Genomic DNA, 22,458 nt, shown 5'->3' on the forward strand with positions numbered 1-22,458 from the left:
GCTGAAGCTGAAGCTCCAATACTTTGGCCACCATATGCAAGAACTGACTTATTGGAAAAGACCTTGGTGCTGGAAAAGATTGAAGACAGGAGGAGAAGGGGATGACAGAGGGTGAGATGGTTGGACGGCATCGCTGGCTTGATGGGCTCTGGGTGTTGGTGATAGACAGGGAAGCCTGGTGTGCTGCAGTCCATGGGGCCACAAAGAGTTGGACACTTCTGAACTGAATTGAACTAAGAGACAAAACCTGGTCATGTCAATTTTAGATTAAATTTCTTCAATGGTTCTATATTACTTTAAGCATGGAATTCAAATTTGTTAGTTCTAACATGCAATCTAATTCTTTCCCTTCAGTCTGATGGTCACATGCTCACATCTGGGTGAGCATTATTATATCCAGGCAATTCAATACACTGATTGGCTAAAATAATTAGTATCTACTCCTTAGGGTCACCTTCCCTGGACTCTGAGCGACTGGACTCCCTGGAATCATGGGCTGTATGGGAGAAGAATGGGGACCAGGACAAAATCAGGATTTCATTAACAATGTGGGAGAGGAAAGAGACAATGGGTGTGAGGCAGGTAATCAAAATTGTCTTTAGTCTGTCCCTTCATGGAATTTGCAGCCTAGTGGTGAAGACAGAAAAATAAAGTAAAAGTTACAGAGCAGTATAAGAAGGATTAATAGGGTTTTGCATAGGGTGCACATTGAGCATGAAGGTTCCTTTCTAAATTAAACCAGGGCTTCAAAGAAGATTTCCTAAAGGAGGAGATACACAACCCAAATTTGTGAAAAATGAGCAAGAGTTAACACACTAAAAAAGAGGGAAGAGGCACTGTGGCAGCAGGAACCACAAGTGAAAAGACTAAAGAGTCATGCAGTACTCACTGGACTCATGCAGTACTCACTGGGGGGCATCATTTGGGTTGAGCAGAGAGGAACTAGAGACAGGCCAGAAGGAGAGGTGGGACAAATCACCATATGTCATGTAGGTTTTATTTTATAAGGTTACCTATAATACTTCTATTATAGTCTATAAAGCTACTGTGTATGTAATGCTAACTAAATGCTAAACATGGTATGCAGTTCTACTTGATACAGCACACTGGGTTTAGAATGTAAATCTCAACTTAAAGCTCAACATTCAGAAAACGAAGATCATGGCATCTGGTCCCACCACTTCATAGGAAATAGATGGGGAAACAGTGGAAACAGTGTCAGACTTTATCTTCTTGGGCTCCAAAATCACTGCAGATGGTGACTGCAGCCATGAAATTAAAAGACGCTTACTCCTTGGAAGAACAGTTATGACCAACCTAGATAGCATATTCAAAAGCAGAGACATTACTTTGCCGACTAAGGTCCGTCTAGTCAAGGCCATGGTTTTTCCTGTGGTCATGTATGGATGTGAGAGTTGCACTGTGAAGAAGGCTGAGCACCAAAGAATTGATGCTTTTGAACTGTGGTGTTGGAGAAGACTCTTGAGAGTCCATCGGACTGCAAGGAGATCCAACCAGTCCATTCTGAAGGAGATCAGCCCTGGGATTTCTTTGAAGGGAATGATGCTGAAGCTGAAACTCCAGTATTTTGGCCACCTCATGCGAAGAGTTGACTCATTAGAAAAGACTCTGATGCTGGGAGGGTTTGGGGGCAGGAGGAGAAGGGGACGACAGAGGATGAGATGGCTGGATGGCATCACTGACTCGATGGATGTGAGTCTGAGTGAACTCCAGGAGTTGGTGATGGACAGGGAGGCCTGGTGTGCTGCGATTCATGGGGTCGCAAAGAGTCGGACATGACTGAGCGACTGAACTGAACAGAACTTAGAGATGAAGAAACTCAGACTAAAGGGTTAAACAATTTATCCAGGGTCATATATGCTTGGCTGTAACCACTTTTATACACAGCTTTTCACTTAGAATTCAAACTCACCTAACTTATTACATAAAGCAATGACAGGCTTAAAAATAGTTTTCCTGCAGGAATACACATTTGAATATATGAAGATACATTCAAGAACCATATATCTAAGAGAGATTGAAGGAAAGCCTATATATAAAGTACATCTTCTCCTCTGACCAAGTCCTCCGATGGGCTCTTCTTTTGCATACATATTAGAAATACAATATAGCAGTCAGGTTCGTATGCAGGATTCTTCTGTCAGTGATTGTCAACAGTCATTGATCAAATATTGCATAGAGCAATATTGAACAGGAACCCGGAATGTTAGGTCCATGAATCAAGGCAAATTGGAAGTGGTCATACAGGAGGTGGCAAGAGTGAATATTGACATTTTAGGAATCAGTGAGCTAAAATGGACTGGAATGGGTGAATTTAACTCAGATGACCATTATATCTACTACTGTGGGCAAGATCCCTTAGAAGAAATGGAGTAGCCATCATGGTCAACAGTAGAGTCTGAAATGCAGTACTTGGATGCAATGTCAAAAACGACAGAATGATCTCTGTTCTTTTCCAAGGCAAACCATTCAATATCGTGGTGATCCAAGTCTATGCCCCAACCAGTAATACTGAAGAAGCTGAAGTTGAACAGTTCTATGAAGACCTACAAGAACTTCTAGAACTAACATCCAAAAATGATGTCCTGTACATTAGAGCGGACTGGAATGCAAAAGAAGGAAGTCAACAGAAACCTGGAGTAACAGGCAAATTTGGCCTTGGAGTACAAAACAAAGCAAGCCAAAGGTTAACAGAATTTTTCCAAGAGAACGCACTGGTCTTAGCAAACACCCTCTTCCAACAACACAAAAGAAGACTCTACACATGGACATCATCAGATGGTCAATACCGAAATCAGATTGATTATATTCTTTGCAGCCAAAGATGGAGAAGCTCTATACAGTCAGCCAAAACAAGACTGGGAGCTGACTGTGGCTCACACCATGAGCTCCTTATTGCCAAATTCAGACTTAAATCAAGGAAAGTAAGGAAAACCGCTAGACCATTAAGTTATGACCTAAATCAAATCCCTTATGATTATACAGTGGAAGTGACAGATAGATTCAAGGGATAAGATCTGATAGCCAGAGAGCCTGAAGAACTATGGACAGAGATTCGTGATTTGTGCAGCAGGCAGGGATCAAGACCATCCCCAAGAAAAAGAAATGAAAAAAGGCAAAATGGTGTCTGAGGAGGCCTTACAAACAGCTGAGAAAAGAAGAGAAACTAAAGGCAAAGGAGAAAAGGAAAGATATAAGCATCTGAATGCAGAGTTCCAAAGAATAGCAAGGAGAGATAAGAAAGCCTTCCTCAGTGATCAATGCAAAGAAATAGAGGAAAACAATAGAACGGGAAAGACTAGAGATCTCTTTAAGAAAATTAGAGATAGCAAGGGAACATTTCATGCAAAGATGAGCACAATAAAGGACAGAAATGTTATGGACCTAACAGAAGCAGAAGATATTAAGAAGAGGTGGCAAGAATATACAGAAAAACTACACAAAAAAGGTCTTCATGACCCAGATAACCATGATGGTGTCATCACTCACCTAGAGCCAGACCTCCTGGAATGTGAAGTCAAGTGGGCCTTAGGAAGCATCACTATGAGCAGAGCTAGTGGAGGTGATGGAAATCCCATTGAGCTATTTGAAATCCTAAAAGACGGTGCTGTGAAAGTGCTGCACTCAATATGCCAGCAAATTTGGAAAACTCAGCCGTGGCCACAGGACTGGAAAAAAACAGTTTTCATTCCAATCCCAAAGAAAGGCAATGCCAAGAATGTTCAAACTACTGCACAACGCACTCATCTCACATGCTAGCATAGTAATTCTTAAAATTATCCAAGCCAGGCTTCAACAGTATGTGACCTGTGAACTTCCAGATCTTCAAGCTAGATTTAGAAAAGGCATAAGAACCAGAGATCAAAGTGCCAACATCTGCTGGATCATCAAAAAGGCAAGAGAGTTCCAGAAAAGCATCTACTTCTGCTTTACTGACTATGCCAAAGCCTTTGACTGTGTGGATCACAATAAACTGTGTAAAATTCTTGAAGAGATTGCAATACTGGACCACTTGACCTGCCTCCTGAGAACTCTGTATGCAGGTAAAGAAGCAACAGTTAGAACCAGAGCTGGAACAACAGACTGGTTCCAAATAGGAAAAGGAGTACGTCAAGCTTGTATGTTGTCACCCTGCTTATTTAACTTATATGTAGAGTGTCATGTCTGACTCTTAGCGACCCCATGGACTGCAGTCTACCAGGCTCCTCCATCCATGGGATTTTTCAGGCAAGAGTACTGGAGTGGGGTGCCATTGCCTTCTCTGATATGCAGAGTATATCATGCAAAATGCTGGGCTGGATGAAGCACAAGCTGGAATCAAGATTGCTGGGAGAAATATCAATAACCTCAGATACACAGATGACACCATCCTTATGGCAGAAAGCAAAGAAGAATTCAAGAGCCTCTTGATGAAAGTGAAACAGGAGAGTGAAAAAGTTGGCTTAAATCTCAACATTCAGAAAACTAAGATCATGGCATCTGGTCCAATCACTTCATGGGAAATAGATGCGGAAATAATGGAAACAGTGACAGATTTTATTTTGGGGGGCGCCAAAATCACTGCAGATGGTCACTGCAGCTGTGAAATTAAAAGTCACTTGCTCCTTGGAAGAAAAGCTATGCCCAACCTAGACAGCATATTAAAAAGCAGAGATATTACTTTGCCTAGTCAGCCTAGTCAAAGCTATGGTTTTTCCAGTAGTCATGTATGGGTGTGAGAGTTTGACTATAAAGAAAGCTGAGCACTGAAGTATTGATTCTTTTGAACTGTGGTGTTGGAGAAGACTCTTGAGAGTCCCTTGGACAGCAAGGAGATCCAACCAGTCCATCCTAAAGGAAATCAGTCCTGAATATTCATTGAAAGGACTGATGCTGAAGCTGAAACTCCAATATTTGACCACCTATTAGGAAGGAGTGACTCATTGGAAAAGACTCTGATCCTGGGAAAGATTGAAGGCGGGAAGAGAAGAGGGTGACAGAAGATGAGATGGTTGGATGGCATCACTGACTGAACGGACATGAGTTTCAGTAAGTTCCGGGAGTTGATGAATGGACAGGGAAGCCTGGCGTGCTGCAGTCTATGGGGCTGCAGAGTCGGTCACTGCTGAGGAGCTGAACTGGACTGAACGGATAGATCAAATGTCTTAGTTCATGCTCTCTTCCCAGTGAACTGTATGGCCCCGTATCTCCTCCTCATAGGTTCCCTTGGCCTCATCGAAGAGTCATCTGGCTCCAGATATCAAAATATCCCTGAAGTTGAGGCATTTTGGTGTGTCAGTGTTTGTACGAATTTGTTTCCTAACTGTTAGTGGTGGCAGGATGAATATATGCCCTAAGTAATGAACCATACAGAAGCAAAGGACTGATAAACCATGACTGGGAAAGAAATGGGTGGTAAAACTAGAATGTTAGATTGCGGTCACATTGTGGCAAACTTTAATAGAAGAGCAAGAATGTATGGTCTCTGTGCTATAATGGAGCAGGGATTAAAAAGTATTTCAGGAGAGCAGATCTACCATGTCACCCACAGGATAGACGGGAGCGGTGCAGAGCACGATAGCCAGGAGCAAGTGAGACGGCTGTTGCTACATTTCTTGGGTGAGGTGACATGGTGGGTGCCCCTATGCATGTCCCTAGTGGTTACTGTAGTCTCCTACACTCAGAGGACTCAAGAATGTTTCCTATAGTTGGTTTGCAATGGTTTTTTGGAACCCAGCAAGTAGAATATGATTCTGACCCATTGTTCTTATTTCCTAAAAAATCCGTGTCACCTAGGTGTCTGTGATTAGACATGAAGAAAAATTAGCATATTAGAATTTCCAAATTTCCGTGTGTTTTGAAAGAACGTCATCTTAGGTAAGTTTTGCATAAACACTAAAGTCAATGTGTGTCCAAGGAAACCAGAATTGAAAGAGACACGTGTACCCCAATGTTCATCGCAGCACTGTTTATAATAGCCAGGACATGGAAACAACCTAGATGTCCATCAGCAGATGAATGGATAAGAAAGCTGTGGTACATATACACAATGGAATATTACTCAGCTATCAAAAAGAATGCATTTGAATCAGCTCTAATGAGGTGGATGAAACTGGAGCCTATTATACCGAGTGAAGTAAGTCAGAAAGAAAAACACCAATACAGTATATTAACGCATATATATGGAATTTAGAAAGATGGTAACAGTGATCCTATATGCAAGACAGCAAGAGACACAGATGTAAAGAACAGACTTTTGGGTTCTGTGGGAGAAGGTGGGGGGGGAATGATTTGAGAGAATAGCACTGAAACATGTATATTATCATATGTGAAACAGATTGCCAGTCCAGGTTTGGTGCATGAGACAGGGTGCTCAGGGCTAATGCACTGGGATGACCCTGAGGGATGGGATGGGGAGGGAGGTGGGAGAGGGGTTCAGGATGGGGAACACGTGTACACCCATGGCTGATTCATGTCAATGTATGGCAAAACTACCACAATAGTGTAAAGTAATTAGCCTCCAATTAAAAAAATTAAAAAAATAGTCAATGTGTGTGTGGGTGTGTTTGTAGAAATGCTTTCTTGTAGAAATAACTTTTGAACATATTGTCCTGGGATAGATTTTTGGTCCATGTGGCAGTGCCCTCTTGGGTTTCAAATCTGACTCTGAGGTTACCTAAGATCTCAGTGTTGGGGTGCCCTTTCAGACCTACAGAGGCAGCCCCCAGGCTTCTGCCCTATCCCACTGCCCCATTTTCTCCCCAGACCTGCCTTCCATCATTTTCCGGGCAGGTGAACACTGGCCCTGGAGGCATTAGGGACATTCACTGAGACATGTTTTTTCCCTTTGTTCCTAGTTATGTTTCCAAGGTAAGCTTTCTTGTTGTCCTTAGGAAAATATCTGTGATGTTTTAGATTGATTCAGGGAAGGCTCCAAGTGGGCCCCTTAAACATTACACCCACTAGCAGTCTAATCAGTATTTGCTGCTACTTTTGTAGTGAAATGTTTAAGAACTTAGTTTTTGTAAGTCCATCCGCCCTTTCTTTTGATTGTTATAATGGAAAACATTGCTTTCAGTGATCAGAAGTAAAATGTTGATGGCAAATTTAAAAGACGTTATGATCCTTCATATCTTTTTTCTTGGCAAAGCAATTTAATTAGGAAATAGCCCTGCCCTCTAACATCTGACAATTACCATAAAATTATATCCTGTTTGGTCTAAATCAGTTTGTTCGAATTTGTAGCAAAATTTTGAGCTTTTAAAGTACTGTAAAAAAAGACAGTCATATTTTAAGTAAGAAAGATGAGGTTTTTAAAAAATCAGAAATGCAAAGAACCTCTTTTAAAATGCAATCTCTAGTTTTCAAAAGTATGATTTCCGTGGGGCTGAGAGTGAGAACCTACTAAATCTTCTGGGAGGGTGTCTTGTGCTGGGAACTTACTAAATCTTGGGGGAGGGTCTTGTGCTGATCATACCAGATCTCAGCCTCTTGCTGTCTGTGCACGCACGCATGTGTGTGTGTGTGCCTGTGTGTGTGTGCGCCTGTGTGTGTGCGCGAGAGCGCGCAGCCACAGGGCCACGGGGGTGCTCGGGCTGCGGGCTCCTTCGCTGCCGGGAGCGGGGCGCGCGTACCCGGCGGGGCCGACCCGGGCCGTGCGCAAACGCGGGCAAGGCCGGCTCTTTGTGTGTCGGTGCGGCTCCGCGCCGCCGCGGGCTCCATTTTCTGCTCTGCTCCGGACAGGCACATAAAAGGGAAGGCGGCTGCCGCCGGTCGCCGTCCTCTTTCCCTCAGATGCCCTCTGCTGCAGGTTTATTATTACAGTACGGGCCGCGCCGCCTCTCCCCGGGGCCCTGGCCAGCCGCCGGGCTGTGCAGCGCCCTGGCCGCCTTCACGCCTGGCGCGCCCCCAAACCGCCTCCTCCGCCTCCTTATTTGTCTGAAAAGCAACCGCACGTCGAGGCGGAGAAGCCCGCCAAGGGGGAGAGGCCGGGCCGGGTGTGTGCGCGCCGCGCTCCGGGGGCGGGGCCGGGCGGCGCGCGGAGCCGCGGGCCCCTTTGTCCCCGGGCCCGGCGGGCGCAGGGGGGCGGCGCGGCGCTCGGGGCTCCCGGGTGCGGGGTCCGGGGCGCGCGCGCGTTGGCCGCTCGCCGACCGGGCCCCGAGTCGCCGATTCCTGCCGAGTAAGCAGTCTGGCTCCGCCGCGGCCGCACAGTGGCAGCGAGGCTGGGGTGCTGGCGTGGCGCCAGCCCATCAGAATTAGCTCATTGTTCACTAGCACACTAGCAGCCGAGAGAGAGAGAGAGAAACTGACTCTTAGAGAAAGAGACACACACTCTTGGAGAGAGAGCGCGAGGCAGGGAGACCTTCCCCCTCCTTTTTCCAAGGCTGCACTTCTTGGAAGTGAAGCCGGTTTGGGTTTTGTTTCCCTTCCCCCTCCTCCCTCCTTTTCCTCCACCCCTTTTCCCTCCCCCCGCCCCCTCCCCCCACCCCCCTTCCCCAGCTGTCTTTCTAGCATGATACCCTTTTTCATCCACATTTGTGTTTCAGGTGTAGAGAGGAGAGAGTGAACAGGGAACGGGGCTTTTGTCTGTAAGTATATGCCATTCCCATCCCCGGCCGGGAGCGCTGCTTTCTCTTTTGTGTCGATTTCTTGCCGTTGCTCTTTGTACCCTGCAGAGTTCATGCTTCTTCCCTCTAAATTTTAAAGAACGGAAGCCTGTACTTAGAGAAATTCTGGCATTTTGGTCCCGCTGCATTAAGGCTGGAATTTGACTTGGGTGGTTTTTTTTTTTTTTTTTTTTTTCCCTAATGCACAAGTTAAGAGGGAGAAATCTGTTGGGAAGGGGTGGGGTTTTTCGCTTGTTGGTGTGATTAATTTCTGTTCTTCTTGCTAATAAAGCATTGTTAGGAACTGTTTTGTTTCTTTGCATTAAATGCACTTTGGTGCATGCACACCCCCCTCCCCTTTTATAAAGTGGATTTGTGTTCCTCATCCTTAGTCTTTATTACTCTTTCAAAGCTGCTGCGCCTCCAAGGGTCTTTTCAGGCATTCGATCTTGCAACACTTTCCCCCTGCATTTTCTTAGGAAGCAGCTGAACTTTGGGGGAGGGATGGCTTAAAAATAAGTGGCTGCTTTTTGCTTGATGATGATAATGATCTGATTTGCATTTCTGTGTGTCTGTAATACCATTATAGGAAAACTCGAAGAGCTCATAATACCCTGTTAGAGAACTTTGTTTCTCCATTCATCTTAATTTTTGTCATAACTTATGTTAACAAAAGAACTGTTTTGTGACACAACGGTTGGGAGGAAAATCACCGCAGCACGTATATTAATGTTTATTTGGTTTAGGGAGAAGGGCATAATGGTGTATATTCCTGACTTTTCCCCCTTAGTGTAGTTTTTTTTTTTTTTTTAAACACGGAAGGTTATGTAATGCAGTGCCATTTCCAAAAATATCCACTCTGAGGCATTACACTACACGGTGGAAGGCTGATTCCTATTCTGCTGTCTTGATTGCAAATATACTGCCAGTAGTATGTCTGGGAACAAAGAGCGGCCAGAAAACAATCTATTTTTATCACTTGGTTCTACTTTTAAGTTATTAAGCCTTTTAAACTCCTGCAATTTAAAGATGAACCCAACACTAAGAATAGCCCAGGACTCTGCAAAGCCAGGTACCAGGGATTCCTTTGTCCCCTGTTTAAGCCTGCAGACCGTTTGAAAAGCTCTTTCAGAAGCTCCAGTGGTTACAATAATTTGCATGTAACTGAGCTTAACCACAGAAAATGATTATTTGTCTGTAACCTCTAAACAAGCATTTCTCATTTGCTGACCTATGGTAAGGCAATTTGTCTACTGTATTTAAACATATTTTGCAGGTTGGTTGGTCTCCTTCGACCGAAGAGAGGGAGGGTGCAAGGCCAAGACTGTTAAGGATTCTCAAAATGGTAAGAATTGGTCATCAGAGGAGACTCTCAATTACTTCTTACCAGTCTTTATTCCATAAAAATACCAACCACCCACCTTCATCTCCTCTGAGCCCTTCATTGTTTCTACCCTATATGACCTTTCAGAGGTTCCTATCCAGCCTGGCGAGCTTCTGCAGTACAGCAGTTTATTGGATGTGATGAATTAGGAATAAGATCTTTTGATTTTCAATCATTTTGAATAGAAAACTGAAATTCCTTTCAGAAGTGAAAATTTTTTAACTTGAACAACAGAAACTGTTCTGTTCTTTAAGAAGAGTGATAAATTGTGACATGCGTGGAAGAGGTGGCAAGCAATGGGGCTCAAACAAAGACCCCCACGGGTCTTCTAGTAGAGAGAGCCAGAACTTATCCCAAAAGTAGGAGTCTGTGTCCAGCTAATCCAACAGCTATAGTATATGCTAAAGCGGTATATATGTAGAGCATGGACTTCTATGTTAATACACTCTATTGTCTCCCAAATATAATTACTGTTTTATTGTTGTCATTGATTTATAACTTCATTTATGAGGGACATCTGCTCAGTTTTAGAAGATAAGCGTGTTATCCTCTAAATGAAGGCGTAACTATTTCTGACAAGCATTATGACCAACAGAGGAGGCAGCTTAGTGTTCGATGATGGGTTAAAGAAATAGATGAAATACACATTAAAAACAGTTGAATACATGTATTAATCTTTTTTGAAACATTTCCTCTATGGAAATGAAGTTGAACTGAAAAAAAGAACAGAGATGTCATGAAACTTGTTAAGTACAGCATGTCCTACTGCAGACGTTTAAGCTCTTTGAAACACCTCTTTGCTGCTTAGAGTGTGCGGTTTCCAAATTTAGTTTTTGTTTTTTCTTTTAAAAGAGGGAGGAATTTAATGAATCAAAATTGAATCCGATATACTTGATGTTTTCTTTGAGAGCAATCCAAGTATAAGCTTCCAAGGAAAAAAGTGAGTCAGAAGCAGTTACATGAATTTTGTTTGCCTTCTGTTAATAAGTAAGCTGTTTATTTTGTATGTGTGCCTCACTTATCATTTCAACAGGTGGGTGTCAAAGCATCAAATAAAATAGATTTTGCTTGGGCATAGGTTGATAATGACCAAATTAAGGTAGAAGGCAAAAGGGATAAACAAAAGTAATCAGTAGGTTTTGTGCAAATGGTTTCTAAATCGATATTAAATTCCTAACTAGCTATTGTCATAGGGTTCTAGGATGGTAATAAAATAACCTACTGCAAAGTGTTTTTATTTTGTTATCTTTTGCTGTGATTGGCCACGACACCTGGTCCTGTAGCTCTTTATCCCAGAACCTTACCCTGGAATAAAGAGGGTGTGAAGATTCACGTGTGTTGTAATGTCAGGTGACCAGTTTGGTTGAACATCAATCTGACCACTGATTCTGCCAAAATTAGTCCTATAGCTCAAGCTCAAAGAATAAATATCATGTTTCCATAGTAGTGAGCGGAGTAAGCTTTGTGGAAGGAAAGCATGTTGCCAAAGCCAAGACTGAAAGTTGGAACAGTTCGAATGCAGAAGAGCAAATTCGAATTATTGTTACATGTTGTCAATTTCTTACAGTTGTCGTCTATTTATGGTGACAGAATGAGAAATCAGTTTGTTGCTCTTGGAAGGAATTTTAGTCATGGAAAAATTCTCACGACTTTTTGGTGATCCTTTCATCAAGATGTCAGTCCCTTTTGGCACAAGCCCATTGCCTGAAATGAAACCACCGACAGTTATTGTCTGTGGGTGATTCCAAGTAACTTTCTAGCAATTTTCTTATTCCAGGAGTTCTGAGCTCTTCAAAGTCTTTTCATTAAAAAAAATTTTTTTTGATTGTCTTTTTTTTAAAACTGAAATTAGAGGTGTTTTATACCTCCTTTTCTCCTTTTTGGAAAAATGAAGTTATTTTCTCTACTTGATTAAAACAAGAATTACTTTGCTGACCTGTGTAACTGGCTTACTTAAAGACTTAACCTCTTATATGATAGAAACTAGCGCTGGGGAAGCAGTGAACTTAACACCTGGTCACCTCTAGAACATATATAAACTTTTATATGTTTGCTGTAAAACATATCTTTCCATTTATATAGAAACCTGGATTTCCATATTTTAAAACACTAAAAAGGGTCTAATTTCAGTGTTTTTGACCTGTTTAGTAAAGGGCTTATTCCAAATACAAATTTATAATCAACTCATTCCAGAGTAAGAAATTAACTAGTAGGCTCTAGGATCCAAAACAGAATGGTTCAATATTTAGACATTTGACATACCCTAAAATGGTGTTTCACAGTGATAACTTTTTGCATTACAAAAAAATACAACTGCGTTGTTAATCTATGAGGCGCTAATCACATTGTATTCCATATAGGGGACCCTTTGGGCACAATTCCCGGGGGCATTATTTACATAGGATACAGTGCATCTGGGGTTGTGCATTTTAGGAGTACTGTTACAGGTTTTAATTTTGAGTGTGGTTTGCCTTATCTTCATTTTCTAGAGTGTTCTTTTTAATAACATCCCCCAGCATTTTTGATTTTCTAGTAAGCATAACTTTTTCTAGCACTCCATCCCCGACATGTCTTTGCAATTAACAAGATATTGTGAGTCTACAGAAATCCTCAGCATTTCTTTAATTTATATTTGGCTTTTTGTTAAATTTAATTTCTAAGATTATATTTAATATCAGTCCTTGGGATTTACTTAGTTGTTTTATTTTAAAGGTACTTGCTTTGGATACATCACTGAGAAGAAAATATTTCAAAAATAAGCAGATGGTCTTACTGAATAGTTTGAAAAAATAAATTGAATTCAGTGTCAAAGTTAAGTCCTGATTTTCAACGTGACTACCCTTTGTGCTGTAAACTTGCCTCCTAGTATGAATGTGCCATGGATTCACAGTGGCACAAGCTTGGGCTTATTATGTTTTAACAGAGACCTAGGAATTGGAACAATTTTAGATTCTCTCTAAGTCTGATGCTGAGCTTTTCAAAATGATGAGTTGACTCCATTGTGCTGTTCTTAGAGCTTTGCTTTCTGTACAGTCTGTGAAGGGGCATTCATGAACTTACAAGGAGACTCTTTCAATAATCTCTTCAGTAACATAAGGTTTTCTTGTTTAAAGAAAAAGAGAAAGATTGCAAAGGGATGAGGTACTGTTGGTAGCTGTGCCGTTGGGTTTTGGAATGTAAATTTACAAGTTACTCAGTGATTTTTTGACTGTGGGGATGCTGAAAAGTACCTAGGAGAGTAACTGTAGATGGTACTGTCTTCTCTTTTACCAGCGCTTCTAGTGCATTGTGAGGGGAGAATTGAGAATTGTTTGGGGAATTAGGACGGTAGGGATGGTCTATCTGGGTTTAGCCCCAGGCCCTCTTCCTCTTGAGCTAAATAGATAGGTCAGGCAGAAGAAGGTATTTGAGCAGAAATCTTGGAATAAACAGGCATTTAAAATATCATTCTATTTTTTTATTTGTGCTATTTGAAACTGATGCAGTTCTTAAAACTGACATGTAAACCAGATCTTCATAAATACACTGAGAGAATTCTCTTTATTTTAAACCCTAAGATGAATGGTTTTCCCGGGTGGTGCAGTGGTAAAGAATCTGCCTGCCAGTGCAGGAGATGCAGGAGACACGGGTTCAATCCTTGGGTCAGGAAGATCCCGTGAAGTAGGAAATGGCAACCCACTCCAGTATTCTTGCCTGGAAAATTCCATGGACAGAGGAACCTGGCTGTCTAGAGTCCATGGGGTCGCCAAGAGTCAGCCATGACTGAGCACACACACAGTCTAAGATGAGTACTTTAGGAAACTATCCTTCTGAAATATGAACACTTTACTAATCCAAATGAATAAGCTCCAGATGATGAGTTTCGTACATTGTGCCCACTTACTCTAGATTGACTGGGAGCCTTGGAGAGGCACTGTGGCTTCCCTGCTCTGAGCGTATGTTTTCAAGTGCTGTTTCTGACTGGTAAGTCTTTTAGGACCTTATCCTCACAACCCAAGTGAAGTGGAGGGTTGAGATAATTATCTGCATAATTACGCTTAACACGAAATAACTTGATTTTGTCTGATTCATCTTGGTTTATTCAAGATGTTGCTGGAGTGAGGCAGGAGTGGAAGGGATTTGCCTGAATTCTCTGAATAATTCCTTTGTTATATGGGAAAAAGACTAGCAATAAGGAAATCTTACCAGTGAATCCAATTTGAATATACCAAAGGAAAATGTAATGGGTGTAGCTGGACTGTATCATCTTAGGTGATAAAGATAGATTTTAAAAATTCTGGCTTTAAACCACTCCTTTGCTTTATACTGGAAAATTAACCGTAAGTCTCAGTCCACATCTGTAGAAATTATGGTTCCTAAAAATCCTATTTCTTGGATCTAAATCTATCTGAAATGAGTATTTCAGGACACGTTTTGCACCTATGGACAGCTTCAAGAATCTCTCATCTCAGTGGTTTAAAAAACAGCAGTGATCCTGAAATTGATCTGTTAGTGCCTGACAGTATTAGCAGCTCTAATGGTTTGGGATTTAAACATTAGCATGGCTCTCAACTAAATTCTAAATATCAATTCAGTTATTAGTAGCAATGACATGGTATTAACCTGGTGTAACACTAGATTATACTCTCCTGCATTATTTGTTAGTTGGATCACATTCATTTCACTGACCAGCTAGATTATAGACTTCCAGAAAGTTTAAAAATTTCATATGCAGTGTTTAATGAAATATTAAATATATGTTAGAAGCTCAGTAAATATGTGGTCCATACATGCTAATATCTGTTAAGCTGAACTTTTAAAAAATCCATCCTTAATGACTTAATCTTGTTTAGTTTTGCTGGACTAGAAGTAATTTTGATCCTTCTATTCTTCTAAAGAGCTAGGAAGTTGAAGTGAATGTAATGTTAGCTTCCACAGCAAATTATCTTCCATTATTTATTAGCAGAAGAAAAAAATTATGATTAAGCCATAAAACCACTTGTCAAAAAAGAGTGTCTTGCAGTTGCTCACCTTTACCAACATTTAAAGCCATCCTCTGAACAACCTGCTGTGATTCTAGCCCTCTAGGTTTGATCCAGCTGTGGTACTCAAAACTGACAGCAACTTTTTCCTAGAGTCCTAAAAATCCCCTCTGGGATCCAGGAGAAACTTTGCTCCTAGTACTGGAACTTTAAAGCCTTTACTTATTTCCAGTATGATCTCATTCTGTGCTATCATGTAAATGATCCCAAGAAAACAAAGTCGCCATGTATAGAAGCGCTGAAGAACCTGAGAAGAGTTAGCAGTAGGATTGTACATCTATTCCTATGTCAACTGAACAAGCATTTTTTTTTTTTTTAGTATTTTCTTTGTGCTAAGTTTGTTGCATTATGGAATGTAGATTTATATTTTACTTGTGTCAGGGAGACTAATATGCATGATGGACTTAATTAATTGTGATATAATCTAGTGCCAAATTGTAAGATGCAGAGGAGTGGTATCACTGGAGACTGGGGATTGGAGGTGAATGCTTTCTTTTAAGGAGGTAGAAATTCACCTATACCCAGAGATGACAGATACATGGTTTATGTGCTATCGCTGCCTCCTCCTCCACTTGGGTCAGACATTGCGAATCAGGGTCTTAACACACATTATTATTATTATTCATCCTGAATATGATTTCCAAATCTTCACTGTCTTGTTACATTAGCAACTGATTGGAGCTGGCACAGAATTTGAAACCTAGAAGGTCCTTGAGAGCAGGTACTGTGCCTTCTTGACGTTTTCAGGGCTTAGCATCTATGCTTAGTAACTATTGGGTGAATGAAGAATGGGTAGATTTAGATGAGAGAAAAGCATATTTCTGATAAAAGAAATACATTTATTAGAAAGGTATGCTTACAGGAGTGAGCATAATACATGTTTACTGCATTAGTGAATGTCCTCCTCCCTATTTCAGGCCTCTGTTCTCTCAAAGACAGACCTCACACACTAGACCTAGAGGTCAAGAACTCCACATGCTGAGCTAGGGGCAGCCACCGCGCAGGCATCTTGGAGATGGCCCCAGGCTCCCACTCAGGTTCCAGCCTGTCTCAGGCTCTTTGCATTTTGATTGTGCCCAAGGAAAAAAGCACACATGTTCATTCACAGACAGCTTATTTACTGCTGCCTCTCGCTGTCCTTGGGCTGTGGTAGAGTGGTGAGAAGGATAGTTGGAAGGAATAGGGAAGGGAGCACACTTAGCCTCTTTCTTGGGAGCAAGTGGCTGCACTTCCCCTGGTAAATGCCAGAGGGTTCCTTAGTGTCCACTTGGCCAGAGAGGGTGCTGCTTCTGTGCCAGCTGTGAGAGCAGACCCCATTCTTCCCTTCTTTTGCGGCTAGCCATGTGCTAATCAGTCGCAACCACACAAACCCAGCTGGTTCTCTCTATTTCTTCCTGATTAGCCAGACGTACGTATTCAGAATTCAAGCCGACGCTTACATCATCATAATAAAATTGTTTACAATTTGAGGCCTACGGACCATTACTAATTTAGACAATAGTCTAGTGACCATCATAAGGGAATCTCATAACATGATACCCAGAAGTTGGGGAAAGCCAAGACCAAGAAGGATTTTTCTGGAATCTCTTCTGGAAACAGGACAGACTCAGAAGGCATCAGCTGCAAGATTTTCAATATGAATGATTTTTACCAGTTCTTCTGGACCCTTCAGGTGCGGTTGGACTCATCCCCTAGACAGTAAGTGACATACATAAGCGCCGTTTCCTTAAATTCCTTGTGCCTACTCCCACATCATACTTTTAAATATTTTTTTCAACTTCGGTGTTTTAAACCTTCATAAACTGAATATCTGTGGCTGAGGAGCCATTCCAGAACTATGTGAACTCGTGTTTTATTTCTAGCTACTATAGCATTTATTTTCTTAGAAGGACCAGGCTACTTGTTATTCTGAACATGCCCCAGGAGGCCCTCCCCTCTGTGCCTTTGCTTACTCAGTCCTAGAAAGAATGCTCCTCCGGACAAATAAAGCTCTTCTTCCAGACTGAATTTAAATAACAACACCTCCATGAAACTCTCCCCAGGACATCTAGCAGGAATGATCTGCTCCCTTGTACACTAAACACACACACAACATTCTACTTGTGCCTGGCTTCTTTCTGCATGCCTTTCTACCCTCCAAGACTGTAAATTTGAAGCACAAACACTGACCACTAGTAAGTGAACATCAGACCTCTTCTTATGGTGCAGTTGAAGCTGTGATGCCTCTTTTTCCCCTTTTCCTGTATCAGGATGATGAATTCAGTTTGGGAACAGTTGAGAGGGAACTCTAGAACAGTAGTGAAATTGACTGGTATTCTTTTCCTACAAAGTGAAAGGAACCCCTAACCTTCATGGACCTTGAAATAGATTACACCTCCATGAGCCAGTCTAACCACAGCTCCAATACCTGTGGGAACTGGCACATCCTTAGTAACCAATAAATGTCTGTGAAATAAATGAACTAGTGGGAGCTCAGGAATACATGGAGATCTATTACTTCTGGGCAGAACCAGGTGGCTCACCTTGAGATTTACAACTCGTAGTAGCCCCAACACTTTGCAGGGGCGTGACAGTTCTGATTATAAAATGTAGGACCCAGGAAATTAAATCACTACACACAGGTGATGAATTTGTTGCTGAAAACCATCTCACTGAACAAAGAAGCCTCAGTGTTAGGGAGGTAAGAGGGGAGAGTTAAGTGAAATATAAACATGATACAAAACCAGCTCCTCAGTTCTGCGCTGCCTTCTGCACTGTTTAGACAGAAGAGGCCCTCAGAGTGTCCAGAAATTTAGTTTGATGTGGTCTGCTGGAAGAGGACTCTCAGCTTTAGGGTGGAGTCACATGTCCATCCGGAATTCTGGCTGGGGGATGTCACTGTGCTTCAGGTCATCGATGTTGTATTGCCAGCGGTCCACAGTTTGCCTCTCAGCAATCTGACTGAGTCAGTCATGATGGTAGAGCATCATCTGCTCTGGTTTCACAAGGTAATGAATTCTTTACAAGTAAAACAATGGCCTGTTGTTACCTCGGAATGGTTTCCGATCTAAGCATTGTGCCTAAGAAGTCGCTCAGTCATGTCCAGCTCTTTGCCACCCCATGGACTGTAGTCTGCCAGGCTTCCTTGTCCATGGAATTCTCCAGGTGAGAATAGTGAAGTGGGTTGCCATGCCCTTCTCTGGGAGATCTTCCCAACCCAGGAATCAAACCCAGGTCTCCTGCTTTGCAGGCAGATTGTTTACTGTCTGAGCCACCAGGGAAGCCCTAGATTTATGTAGCTGGAGGTATTTTTAAACCCTTGATTTTAACTATGCTTGTTCAGTATTCATCCTAACTCTCATAGACTAAAATACAAGCATCATGCCTGTTTGAAAAGGAGAAGGGAAAGATACTTAAGAGAATGCGGTCAATGAAAGGAAGGTCTGTTTGCCCCTTTTATGCTGAAATTGGGAATCAGAGACATTGATTGGAAAGAAAGGAAGAATAGCTGAATAGTTGTTGCCAGTGAAAATATGAGCCAGGGACCTCTACCAATACGTAATTAAAATAAGAGGGAGATTGATAATGTGCACAAAGTTTTGGTGTGGTTGCCCAGTTCTAGCTCTTGTCCCTTCTCCCCTCCAGCCCTTACTCAGATCACCATCACACACCGCTGTCCTTTGATTACTAGGGCAGGTAGCAGCTTTCCTGTCTGAATTGTGTTTGATACAATTCCAGCTGGGAAAAGTACTGCAGTCCACTGACCGAACAGGGGGAATTTACAAAAGTTGTTATGGTTAAAATGGATCCAGGCATTTTGTGGTCTCTTTTATTGAATGAAGTCAGTGTCAGATACAGTAGAAATTAGGAGAAGATACTGTGTGTTTGGCAGCCAACATTCGAAACTGTCAAGGAAAAACTGGATTCTGTGGTTAGATGAATTAAACTTACTGACTAAGATACTTAAAAACATGACCCAAGTAAGGGATTGTTATTAAGGACTTTCCCAAGAAGGACTATTTCTTGCCCTTCGTTAAGTCATCATAGTGAAAGTTACCAAAAGGCTTATTGAGACCATGCTGGGAAAGTCTGCCGTCGTGCACATTTGCCAGGCAGTTGCTGAGCCTCTGTGTACCGTGGTGCCATGTGGGTTTGGCATGTTTGAGCATTTAGCCTAGTGCCTGCTGCGTTGTGGGGACTCAGTTAACACTGACTGAAAGAAGGAATACTGGGCAGAGAATGGACCTACTATTTGAAACATGCAATCTCATGGACTTTCTGAGGTAGCATGGTTATGAGAATTAGAATTTGAAAAGATGAAGTCGTTAATTAACTCTCACCTTTCCTGAATAGATATCCCAAGATTTGGTAGCTTAGCTCTAAAGAAACCTTTTTTTTTTTTTTAAATGTGTTTTCTTTGCTGTTTTAGCACTTGCAGTCCAAACTAATGGGGAATTGTCTTTCCTAAGATGTTCATTCTCTGGAGTTGAAAGCTACTTACTAAATATTCAATATTTCATAGAAAATCAGTATTTAGTAAATATTTTTTGATTTATTGATTGGATAATTAATATGTATACTCAACCAATTTAGTTAATACAGCAAAAATTCTGCCCACGTCTTGGAGCCCTTCTCATCTTTGTAATTTTGATCCTTTATTACCTAGATTTGATTGTTTCCAAAGCCTGAATGCTCTGGACCCTATAAAAAAGCTGTATAACTGAAGTTCCATTTCACAGTGCCCTGTGGAGACTTGGTTCTAATTATACATCATGGAATGCCTCTGGCCCTTGTATGTTTTGCGCACATCTTGATAATAGAATCGTAAATAATTCTGATCTTGTTATCAAGGTCTGGGAGTCAAATCTCTACATCTTTTCATTTCATCTTTATTAAGCCTGTTCCTTTTTCTTTTTTTTTTCATGAGGACTGCTTTTTAAACTTTAATTTTATTATGCAGGATTAACTGTCTACACTGTCACGATCAATTCAATCAAAAATTCAATTAAATGTGGCTTTTGGCATCATAGAAACAATTCATCTGATAATGTGAATTTTTCCCCAGTCGATCAATGTTCTTGTGTTGTTTAGACAAAACCAGAGGTTCGTCATGTCTTTGACTGAATGAATACGGTATTCTACATGTGGTTTGAGGATCACAAACCACTTTTCTTGTTATGTGCTATTTGTTACCTTCATGATAGTAATAACTGATGGCTGGCTTGTTCCCTCATCTCTGTGTTTCCATTTTTGTCATTAGAACTGATTGCATTTCTTAGACTTTGTTAATTAAAAGTTCCCAACTAGAATCAGGTTAGATTTTTCTTTCTGAATTACCATTCTTAATAGTTTATACATGCCTCTCTATTCTAATAAGTATTTATTTGCTTCCTCTTCAACTAGGATCACTTTATACTTATATGTTGTGTATAGTTTACATAGCTGCGTATTATTGATCAAGAGTTTAATTCTCCTTTGATTAAACGGTTTGTTTTGAAATTGAATTTTTGAAAAGCAGAGTTACAGTGAACATGATTTCTAATGGTATTTGTTGAAAGAAAGATATTCTGAATTAGATTGTCCATTGCCAGGTCATCAGAGAAGTTGTTTGAGGGTTTATTTAGGGGTCATATTAAAACAGTTTGGCTTCTCAGCAAATACCCTTTATAATTAGCTGCAGTGTTTGCTAGATATTTGTATTGTGGTGAACATTTCCTTCCAGGGAAAATTGAAAAAAGACAAAACTATGGTGATCAGTGTTGCTTGGGTTTAATTAGATCCACAGTCTTAAGGTAGCCAAGTGAGAGTTGCTGCTCTGAAAGCTGTCTTTCCCCAGTGACTGTAGCAACAAATGGACACTGGTGAGCATGCCCTGTGTGCCTTCCAACAGTGCTGAGTGTCTTAGGCAAGTTATTTTTTAAAATTAACTTATTTTAATTGGAGGCTAATTACTTTACACTCTTGTGGTGGTTTTTGCCACATATTCACATGAATCAGCCATGGGTGTACATGTGTCCCCATCCTGAACCCCCCTCCCACCTCCCTCGGCACCCCATCCCTCAGGGTCATCCCAGTGCACCAGCCCTGAGCACCCTGCCTCATGCATGGACTGGTGATCTGTTTCACATCTGATATTATACATGTTTCAATGCCATTCTCCCAAATCATCCCACCCTCGCCCTCTCCCACAGAGTCCAAAAGACTGTTCTATACATCTGTGTCTCTTGCTGTCTCGAATATAGGGTCATCGTTACCATCTTTCTAAATTCCATATTTATGCGTTAGTATACCTTATTGGTGTTTTTCTTTCTGGCTTACTTCACTCTGTTATTTTTGAAGGGCAGCTATTTCTCAATCACACACACACACACACACGAAAATACAGCTAGCAGAGAAACAAATATTTTTGAGAAAACTTCTCTTGATAGTAGGTGTCAGCAACCCAACTAAATTCCGTCAAAAGGGCACCGCGTAGAGACGCTCAGCACCTACTGAGGGACTGAGAGCAGGCCCCGCTCTCAGGGCCTCATGGCGCCACTGCAGCTGGCTCCGGGGAAATAGCAGACAAGACTGCTGCGGACAGACCGTGTTCTCGGAGAAGAGAGGCTGGGTGTGCATCCCGTCTTCTCCATTTCTCGGCTCTGTGACCGTGGGCAAGCTCTCTGGCTGCGGAGCGTCCTCCTCTGCGGGACGGTGAGGCTGATGGTGTGACAGCTGACCGAGGCCCACTTAGTCCATCTGTGCTGACCCTGTTGCCATGCCTTACATGTGCTGATGCATTTCATCCTTTCAGCGGCACTCTGAGGATTGAAGGGTGTGCCTAGATAACGTGCCTAAAATTTAAAAAAAGAAATTATAATGAACTCCAGTGTGTATTTCCCACAGAAAACTGTGGCTGTCCAAAGTTAGATACTCTGCCAGTGTGGGTTCCAACAACTCTCATGTCTTGCTCACAGTTCCCTTCCTTTGGGGAAGTATAGTTTTGCAAGAAGAACCGAAGGGAAAAGCCCCAAAGATGTCAATATCAGTGTCTTCTCTTGTCTCAGAGTGCAGTCAGGATTTAGAATGAAGTTCTGAGTTTCCAATGCTGTCTTTTTCATGCTAATTAGAATATAAGTGATCCCTTTCCCAGAGAATTTAGCCTCCTAATTTGGCATTCCTTTTGCAGTCATCTTCATGACTCTCCAGGTATTTACTGATGACTCCCGGTCCCGAGACACCGCGTCCATTTGGGTCGACGGCCACTGCCTTTGGTCGTCTCTGCTTCCTGTGGCCCTGCCGGACTGGCCTTTGTCAGGGAGAAGCCGCCTTCTGAGTCAGACCGCACTTAGTGGGCTGAGAGTCCAGGTGGTGTGCAGGGGCACATCCATCCTGACCTTCTGCTCCTCTGTGCTTTCAGTTTTTTGCCAGTTTCCATACAGGGCAGTTCCCCAGAAGCTGCACAGTGCCCCAGCACTTAGGACGTGCA

General features: G+C 41.9%; 1 protein-coding gene across 3 annotated transcripts in view; it reads left to right on the forward strand.

Moving 5' to 3' along the window:
• Positions 1-8,017: 8,017 nt before the first annotated feature.
• NREP (neuronal regeneration related protein) overlaps positions 8,018-22,458 on the forward strand; it is a 32,854-nt gene continuing 18,413 nt past the window's right edge. Inside the window, exons 1-3 of one of the 3 annotated variants that reach the window (XM_069595276.1) lie at positions 8,018-8,179; positions 8,547-8,588; positions 9,883-9,951. In XM_069595276.1, coding sequence (XP_069451377.1) covers positions 9,949-9,951 — 3 coding nt within the window. In that variant the 5' untranslated portion in view covers positions 8,018-8,179; positions 8,547-8,588; positions 9,883-9,948. Of the gene's footprint in view, positions 8,353-8,531; positions 8,589-9,882; positions 9,952-22,458 lie in introns of those variants that run through there. The other 2 variants (XM_069595275.1, XM_069595277.1) reach the window with 2 other exon arrangements.

Source organism: Ovis canadensis, chromosome 7 (genome assembly GCF_042477335.2).
Source record: "Ovis canadensis isolate MfBH-ARS-UI-01 breed Bighorn chromosome 7, ARS-UI_OviCan_v2, whole genome shotgun sequence".
In the NCBI taxonomy this organism is placed as follows: domain Eukaryota; kingdom Metazoa; phylum Chordata; class Mammalia; order Artiodactyla; family Bovidae; genus Ovis; species Ovis canadensis.